This window comes from Tinamus guttatus, unplaced genomic scaffold (assembly GCF_059628265.1).
Source record: "Tinamus guttatus ecotype Peru unplaced genomic scaffold, ASM5962826v1 Tinamus_guttatus_pri_ptg000633l, whole genome shotgun sequence".
Taxonomy (NCBI): Eukaryota; Metazoa; Chordata; class Aves; order Tinamiformes; family Tinamidae; genus Tinamus; species Tinamus guttatus.
Window position 1 is genome coordinate 11,951 of NW_028289167.1, and position 8,930 is coordinate 20,880.

Here is an 8,930-nt window from a genome sequence, read left to right on the forward strand (position 1 = left end):
TTTTTTTTTTCTCCGGGTGCTTCGGTCTCAGAAAAACCGCCCGAAAAGCCCTTAACGTAAAGGGCTGGCGCGAGGCCGGGGGGGCTCCCTGGGGGGCCCAGGCGTCCGGGCCTCAGCGGATGGTTTTCACGGGGCTCTTGAAGTTGCTGGCGGCCTGGAGCTGCAGCTGATAGGCCATGGGGTGGATCTTGAAGCCGTAGAGCCTGCAAGAGACGCGCCGGGAGCCCTCAGTAGGCTCCAGAGTGAACGCAGGCCCTCGGCACATTCCAGGAAGGGCCTCGGGCTCCAAAGTGAACCCGTGCCATCATTAAGCTCCAGAGTGAACGTGCCCCATCACTAGGCTGCAGGGCAACCCCACGCCATCATTAGGCTCCACAGTGAACCTGTATCATCACTAAAGCCCAGAGTAACCCCGTGCCATCATTAGGCCCCAGAGTGACCCTGCACGATCAGCAAGTCCCAGTGTGACCCTGCAACATCAGCAGGCCCAAAGTGACCTCGCGCCGTCATTAGGCTCCAGAGTGACCCCACGTCATCAGCAGCCCCAGAGTCAACCCCCGCCATCATTAGGCTCCAGAGTGACCCCACGTCATCAGCAGCCCCAGAGTCAACCCCCGCCATCATTAGGCTCCAGAGTGATCGCATGTCATCAGCAGCCCCCAGGGTCAACCCCCGTCGTCAATAGGCTCCAGAGTGATCGCATGTCATCAGCAGCCCCCAGGGTCAACCCCCGCCGTCATTAGGCTCCAGAGTGACCCCACGTCATCAGCAGCCCCCGGGGTCAACCCCCGCCATCATTAGGCTCCAGAGTGTCCCCACGTCATGAGCAGCCCCCCCACCGTCATTAGGCTCCAGAGTGACCCCACGTCATCAGCAGCCCCCAGGGTCAACCCCCGCCGTCATTAGGCTCCAGAGTGACCCCACGTCATCAGCACCCCCAGGGTCAACCCCCGCCATCATTAGGCTCCAGAGTGACCCCACGCCATCAGCAGCCCCCAGGGTCAACCCCCGCCGTCATTAGGCTCCAGAGTGACCCCATGCCATGAGCAGCCCCCCCGCCGTCATTAGGCTCCAGAGTGACCCCACGTCATCAGCAGCCCCCGGGGTCAACCCCCGCCGTCATTAGGTTCCAGAGTGACCCCACGTCATCAGCAGCCCCCCCGCCGTCATTAGGCTCCAGAGTGACCCCACGTCATCAGCAGCCCCCCCGCCCACCTGGGCACGAACTGGTTGGCGGGGCGCTTGGGCCGGTACTCGGGGTGCACCATGAAGAGCATGTGGGGGAAGCCGGTGCCGAAGTAGGCGCCGTCCGTGTGGTGGTGCCGGGAGGACTTGGGGGTGTAGACGTCCATGCACTTGGGGCAGTAGAGCTTGACCATGGCCTCGCCGGGGATGTCCGAGAGCCCTGGGGGGGTGTCAGGGCGGGCCGGGACCCCCCCGAAACACACGGGGGGCCCAGGCGTCCGGGTCACCCCCCCGAAACACACGGGGGGCCCAGGCGTCCGGGTCACCCCCCCACCCCCAAAACACACGGGGGGCCCAGGCGTCCGGGTCACCCCCCCGAAACACACGAGGGGCCCAGGCGTCCGGGTCAACCCCCCCACCCCCAAAACACACGGGGGGCCCAGGCGTCCGGGTCACCCTCCCCTCCTCCCCCCCACAAAGGGCCCAGGCGTCCGGGTCACGGGGTGGCCCCAGCATCCCCCGCCTCCTCCCCCCAACCAAGCCCCCCCCCCGAGGGCCCCGGCGTCCGGGTCCCCTCTCCCCCCCCCCGGTGACCCCGGTGTCCGGGCGCCCCCCCGCCCCCCCCCGAGGGCCCCGGCGTCCGGGCGCCCCCCCCGCCCCCCCCCGAGGGCCCCGGCGTCCGGCCGCACCGATGGGCAGCATGGGCTGGTTCTCGCAGTAGACGCGGGGGCAGTAGCCGAAGTCGCCCTGTTGGTACTTCTCCAGCTGGGGGGGGACACGGGGGGTCAGCGGGGGACACCGGGGACACCGGGGACAGGGCCGCGGGGGCGACGGGGGGGGACGGAGCGCGAGGGGGGACGTGGGGGTGTCCCCATGGCGTCCCCACCATCTGCATGGGAATGGGGGGACGTGGTGGGTGTCACAGGGACACGATGGGGACGGGGGGTCCCGGTGTCCCCACGGTGTCCCCACAGTGTCCCCGTGTGTCCCCACCATCTGCGCGATGCCGCGGTTCGTCAGAATGTAGCGCGCGTGGATGGGGGGGTGTCACGGGGACACAATAGGGTCGCGGTGTCCCCGGTTGTCCCCGCGGTGTCCCCGGGTGTCCCCGGTTGTCCCCGGGTGTCCCCACCATCTGCGCGATGCTGCGGTTCGTCAGGATGTAGTGCGCGGGGATGGGGACGCGGTGGGTGTCACAGGGACGCGATGGGGACGCGGGGGTCCCGGTGTCCCCACGGTGTCCCCGGCTGTCCCCGCAGTGTCCCCAGCTGTCCCCGGTTGTCCCCACGGTGTCCCCGGTTGTCCCCGCGGTGTCCCACCATCTGCGCGATGCCGCGGTTCGTCAGGATGTAGCGCGCGTGGATGGGGGGGTGTCACGGGGACACAATGGGGTCACGGTGTTCCCGGTGTCCCCGGTTGTCCCCACGGTGTCCCCGGTGTCCCCACAATGTCCCCACCATCTGCGCGATGCCGCGGTTCGTCAGGATGTAGCGCACGGGGATGTGGGGACGCCGGGACACAGTGGGTGTCACGGGGACACAATGGGGTCGCGGTGTCCCCGGTTGTCCCCAGTTGTCCCCATGGTGTCCCCACCATCTGCGCGATGCCGCGGTTCGTCAGGATGTAGCGCGCGTGGATGGGGGGAAGCGGGGACACGGTGGGTGTCACAGGGACACAATGGGGTCGCGGTGTCCCCGGCTGTCCCCGGTGTCCCCGGTTGTCCCCGCAGTGTCCCCACAATGTCCCCACCATCTGCGCGATGCCGCGGTTCGTCAGGATGTAGCGCACGGGGATGGGGGGACGCGGGGACGCGGTGGGTGTCACGGGCACACAATGGGGTCGCGGTGTCCCCGGTTGTCCCCGCAGCGTCCCCGGGTGTCCCCGGGTGTCCCCGGTGTCCCCACGTGTCCCCACCATCTGCGCGATGCCGCGGTTCGTCAGGATGTAGCGGACGGGGATGTGGGGACGCGGGGACGCGGTGGGTGTCACGGGGACACGATGGGGTCGCGGTGTCCCCGGTTGTCCCCGCAGTGTCCCTGGTTGTCCCCACGGTGTCCCCGGGTGTCCCCACCATCTGCGCGATGCCGCGGTTCGTCAGGATGTAGCGCGCGTGGATCAGCCCGTAGAGCATCTCGGCCGCCTGTTCGATCAGGTCGCTCTGGTTCGGGTTGTCCTCGAGCTCCTCATCTTGGGGGGGGGGGGACACGCTCAGGGGGGCCCAGGCGTCCGGGCAACCCCCATCCCCCCCTGCCAGGGCCACAGGGACCCCAAGGGGCCCCAGGACCCCCCCAAGCTCCTCCCTGACCCCCCCCAGCGGCCCCCAAACCCCACAGACCCCCCAGCCCCAGAGACCCCCCATAGACCCCAGCCCCATAGACTCCTCCAGCCCCATAGACCCCAGCCCCATAGACTCCTCCAGTCCCATACACCCCTCCATAGACCCCCCAGCCCCATAGACCCCCCCATAGACCCCCCAGGCCCATAGACCCCCCAGCCCCATAGACGCCCCCCAGCCCCATAGACCCCCCCCCCAGCCCCATAGACCCCCCCACAGACCCCCTGGCCCCATAGACGCCCCCCGGCCCCACAGACCCCCCCCAGCCCCATAGACCCCCCCATAGACCCCCCCGGCCCATAGACCCCCCAGCCCCATAGACCCCCCCCACAGACCCCCCAGCCCCATAGACCCCCCCACAGACCCCTCGACCCCATAGACGCCCCCCGGCCCCATAGACACCCCCCCATAGACCCCCCCAGCCCCATAGACGCCCCCCGGCCCATAGACCCCCCAGCCCCATAGACCCCCCCACAGACCCCCCAGCCCCATAGACCCCCCCCCCAGCCCCACAGACCCCCCCACAGACCCCCCGGCCCCATAGACGCCCCCCGGCCCCATAGACCCCCCCCCAGCCCCACAGCCCCCCGGCCCCACCTGGCTCCAGGTCCAGGATCATGTCCAGCGCCTGCCGGTAATGCGGGACCTGCTCGTTGAGCCCGGTCAGGTTGAACTTGTCCTGGATGTAATCCTCGTCCACCTGCGGGGCCCAGGCGTCCGGGAGCCGCCCCAGAGGGGCCCCGGCGTCCGGGACCCCCCCCAAAGGGGCCCCGGCGTCCGGGCCCCCCCCGTGGCCCCCCCGCACCTCGCAGAAGAACTCGTTCCCGCGGAGGCCGCAGAACCAGGAGATCCAGGAAACCTCCTCGGAGCTGCTCATGGCGGCGGCTCTGCGGGACGGCGGCCGTGAGCCCCGGGACGGACCGGCGGAAACGCCGCGGATCCCCCGGAAACGGGCACGAAGCGCCGCCCCCCCGGCCTCCCCCCGGCCCCGCCGTCCCGGGCGCTCACGGCGGCTCGAGCGAGGTCCCGCAAGGCCGCGCCGCTCTGCGCCTGCGCCGCCGCGCGGGCTGCCGGGAGCTGCAGTCCGCGCCGCCAGCCAATGGCGCGGCGCCTCGGGCGCGGGCAGCCAATGGCGGCGCGCGGCTCGCCTACAACTCCCGTCGGCCCCCGCTGCGCGTCCGTGGGGGGGTGAGAAGGGCATTGCGGCTGCGCGAGGCGCGGCGGGCGCTGCTGACGTAGCGGGCGCTTCCGCCGCGCGGGGCACGGCGGGATTTGTAGTCCCGAGGCTCCGCCCCGCCAGGGACGTGAATGGCGGGGAAGGCGGAGGAGAACTACAACAGCGGGGAGGGGGAGGAAGGGGCGGCGCATGCGCAGGGCGCCATGGGAGGCAGCCCATGCGCCGTGTGCAACTGGGGCCGTTGCAGCGCATGCGCACGGTGTACGGGGGGGGAAGCAGCGCATGCGCGAGGCAGGACTGGGGCGGTGCAGGCGCATGCGCAAAGGCCTGGAGGGGGGCAGCGCATGCGCGGGGGGCCCGCTTGGCGTGGGCGGCGCATGCGCAGTGCTCGCTGGAGGGAGGCGGTGCATGCGCAGTGCGCGCTGGAGGGAGGCAGCGCATGCGCAGTGCTCGCTGGAGGGAGGCGGCGCATGCGCAGTGCGCGCTGGAGGGAGGCGGCGCATGCGCAGTGCGCGCTGGAGGGAGGCGGCGCATGCGCAGTGCGCGCTGGAGGGAGGCGGCGCATGCGCAGTGCGCGCAGGCGGCTACCGCTCCGCTCCGCCGCCTCTATGGTGCGCTGGGGGTCCCGAGCCCCGGGGGGGGTCCCGGGCCGGTCCCCGCCGCGGCGCTGACCCCCCCCCCCGCCGCCATGTTCATCGCGTTCACGCGCGCGCGGGACCGGGGCGACGCGTGGAGCGACGGGCACCGCCGCCCCGCCCCCCCCCGCCGCGCCGCCCTCCCCCGGCGCCGCCGCCGCCGCCGGCGCCGCCGCGCGGAGCTTCTACGAGAGCCTCTGGGCGGGGGGGGAGGCGGCGGCGACCGCCCCCCCGGGGCCTCCGGACACCCCAGGGCCGCTTCCGGGGGCTCCCGAGCCGCCTCCCGGCGCCCCGGATCCCCTTCCCGATGCTCCGGATCCCCTTCCCGATGCTCCGGATCCCCTTCCCGCCGCCCCGGCCCCGCTCCCCGGCTCCCGGGCGCACCGGGAGGGCCACGCGCTGCTGCGGGCGGCCCAGGACGGGGACGTGCGGAGCCTGCGGAGGCTCCTGGCGGGCGGCGCCTCCGGCCGCTTCCGCGACGCCTTCGGCTGGACGGCCCTGATGTGCGCGGCCCGGGCCGGGCGCGCGGCCGCCGCCGCCGAGCTGCTCCGCGCCGGGAATTCCGGGAACGCCGGGAACGCCGCGGAGCGCGCGGCCGCCGCCCGCCTGGCGCAGGGCGCCGGGCACACGGAGCTGGCGCGATTCCTGCGGGAATGGCGGCCGGAGGAGCCGCCGGAGGAGCCGCCGTGAGTGCCGGGGATGGGAAAGGCGAGGGAGGGCCGGGATTCCTGATATGGGGAGTGGGAAACCGGAGGGAGGGCCGGGATTCCCCATACGGGGAATGGGAATGCCCTGGGAAGGCCGGTGTTCCCGATATGTGGGATGGGAATGTCATGGGAAGGCCGGTATTCCCGATATGTGGGATGGGAATGCCATGGGAAGGCCGGCATTCCCGATATGTGGGATGGGAATGCCATGGGAAGGCCACTTTTCCGGGTATTTGGGATGGAAACACTGCGGCGAATCCCCTTTTCCAGCCATGTAGAGGCGGGAAGCGCTGCCGGGCGGCTGTTTTCCAGGATGCCGGGCGGGATGCAGGATTCCCCCCGTCCCGCTCCTCATTCCCGTGTCCCGCTCCCCATTCCTGCCCATTCCGCTCCTCATTCCCACCATGTTCCGCTCCCCATTCCCGTGTCCCGCTCCCCATTCCCGTGTCCCGCTCCTCATTCCCGCCCATTCCGCTCCTCATTCCGCTCCTCATTCCGCTCCCCATTCCCGTGTCCCGCTCCTCATTCCCGTGTCCCGCTCCTCATTCCCGCCCATTCCCGTGTCCCGCTCCCCATTCCCGCCCATTCCGCTCCCCATTCCCGTGTCCCGCTCCCCATTCCCGTGTTCCGCTCCCCATTCCCGTGTTCCGCTCCTCATTCCGCTCCTCATTCCCGCCTTTCCCGCCTCCCGCAGCCCCGTCCCGCCGGAGCGGCTCCTCTGCTCCGAGTGCGGCTCCCTGTACTCGGCGCGGAGCCCGGAGCGGCACCGGAGCAGCACGATCCACCTGCTGAGCCGGCCGCCCCCGGCGCCCCCCCCGCCCCCCGGCATTCCCGAATCCAACGTCGGCTTCCGGCTGCTGCTCCGGGCCGGCTGGCCCGGCCGGGGGGGGCTGGGCCCCGGCGGCTCCGGGCGCCTCCGGCCGCTTCCCACGCGGCTCAAGCGGGACCGGGGGGGGCTGGGCTGCCCCGGGGCCCCCCCGCTCCGGGTCACCCACTTCCGGGCGGGAGACGCGGCCGCCGTGGCCGCCCCCGCGCGGCGCCGCGGAGCCCTCGGGAAGCGCCGGGAGCGGCGCCGGGAAGAGGCCGCGCGGGCCTGGGAGCGGAGCCTGCGGATCTACATGGAGCGCTGAGCGCCGGGAGCGGCGGAGCCGGGAGCGGCGGAGCCGGGAGCGGGAGCGGCGGAGCTGGGAACGGCAGCACCGGGAATGGCGGAGCCGGGAGCGGGAACGGCGGAGCCGGGAACGGCAGCACCGGGAACGGCGGAGCCGGGAACGGCAGCCCCCGGAGATGGGAACGGAGGCACCGGCCTCTCCCGGGGTGTCCGGCCCCGCTCGGGAGCAGCGGCCGCCCTGGGGGTTCCCCCCGCTCCGCTCGATCCCGGGGGATCCGTGTTGATCCCTATGGATCCCTGCCTGCCCCCCGGGTCGCTATTGAGCTCCATAAACGTCACGGATCCTCCTGGCTTCTCGCTTGTGTCGTCGCTTCCTCTGGATCCCGATTGATTCCCATTGATCCCCGTCCGTTTCTTTCACCCCGTTGATCCCTATGGATCCCCGTTAATCCCTATGGATCCCCGTTAATCCCTATGGATACTTTCGGATCCCCGTTGATCCCTATGGATCCCCGTTAATCCCCGCCGGTCTTTATCGATCCCCTCCGAGCCACCAGGGGAGCCACTTCCGCCCTGCCCGTTGCCACTTCCGCCGTGCTCTGTGACCACTTCCGCCCTTCTGCCACCACCTCGCCATTAGCCCTTCCCGCCATTCTCTTCGTCACTTCCGCCCTTCCCTGTGGCCACTTCCGGCCATCTGCGGCGCCGCTTCCGCCCGGAGTCACCGTGCCCCCCCCCCCCCCCCCCCCGGGGGGCCCGGGTGACCTTTGCCCTCCGGCCCCATGACCCCCGCAGCCGCCATCATGGCCGCCACGGCGGGGGGAGGAGCGTCCGTTCGTGCATCCGGTTTCGGCCGGGGCGGGGTGGAAACTGCCCCTGGGTTTTGCCCGAAACCGGCCGGTCTGGCCCCGAAACGGCGGCGCCGACTTCTGCTTTCACTGCCCTCCCCGCAGGCCACATCCGGCCCGGGCCTTTCCCGCCTTTTCTGGGTCATTAACGGTCGCCGCTAATTAACGAGACAGGGGGTGGAGCCCCCCTGGCCCCCCCCCCCCCCCCGTGTCTCGTTAATTAGGGGCGACCGTTGGAGGCTTCGTTAGCGCCTGCCGCCCCCCCCCCCCAATCCTGGGCGACCATAGAGTTGGCGGTTGGGTGGGGAGAGAGGCCAGAGGGGGAGTGGGGGGGTGAGGGTCTCTGGAGGACCATAGAGATGACCACGGGCTGGAGAGAGTGCCCCACAGGTGACTGTAGAGCTGTGGAGGTCTGCAGCCCCCCAGGACCATAGAGACGGCCGTAGGGTGGCCAGAGCGCCCCTTGGGTGCCCATAGACCGTGGGGTCTATGGCCCCCCAGGACCATAGAGACATCTGTAGGGTGGCCAGAGAGTCCCTTGGGTGCCCATAGAGCTGTGGGGGTCTACGGCCCCCCAGGACCATAGAGACATCTGTAGGGTGGCCGGAGAGCCCCTTGGGTGCCCATAGAGCTGTGGGGGTCTGCAGCCCCCTCCCAGAACCATAGAGACGGCCGTAGAAGTGGCCAGAGAGTCCCTTGGCTGCCCATAGAGCCACGGGGGTCTGCGGCCCCCCGGGACCATAGAGCGGCACTGGGGCGTCCCCGAGCGTCCCCGTCACCACCACGGGGCGGGGGGGGGACCCCGGACGCCTGGGCCCTTCCCCGCGGGGGAGGGGCGGCGGGGGCGGAAGGGGAAGCGGGAAATCCCGGGCGGGGGCGGCGGGCGCCATAAAGGGGCCGCGAGCGGCGCCGGGGGGACACACGGAGCCGCC

The 8,930-nt window shown here is 71.4% G+C and overlaps 1 protein-coding gene across 1 annotated transcript; it reads right to left on the reverse strand.

The window, feature by feature from the left end:
- Positions 1-67: 67 nt before the first annotated feature.
- On the reverse strand, positions 68-4,419 carry LOC148592148 (casein kinase II subunit beta). The gene is made up of 6 exons (XM_088535585.1): positions 4,326-4,419; positions 4,118-4,220; positions 3,257-3,372; positions 1,875-1,950; positions 1,216-1,405; positions 68-203 (listed from the first exon to the last, which is right to left on the reverse strand). The coding sequence occupies exons 1-6, from the start codon at positions 4,395-4,397 to the stop codon at positions 113-115; spliced, it is 648 nt and encodes a 215-aa protein (XP_088391711.1). The 5' UTR covers positions 4,398-4,419; the 3' UTR covers positions 68-112.
- Between the last annotated feature and the right edge of the window lie 4,511 nt (positions 4,420-8,930).

Bases quoted from the DNA above. Each gene is read 5' to 3' on its own strand.
- LOC148592148 (XM_088535585.1), bottom strand. From the start codon at position 4,397: ATGAGCAGCTCCGAGGAGGTTTCCTGGATCTCCTGGTTCTGCGGCCTC. The intron at 3,373-4,117 runs GTGGGGCCGGGG...CCCCCCCCCAAG, and splicing joins GATCCTGGACCTGGAGCCAG to ATGAGGAGCTCGAGGACAAC. The intron at 1,951-3,256 runs GTGGGGACACCC...GTCCCCCCCCAG, and splicing joins ACCGCGGCATCGCGCAGATG to CTGGAGAAGTACCAACAGGG.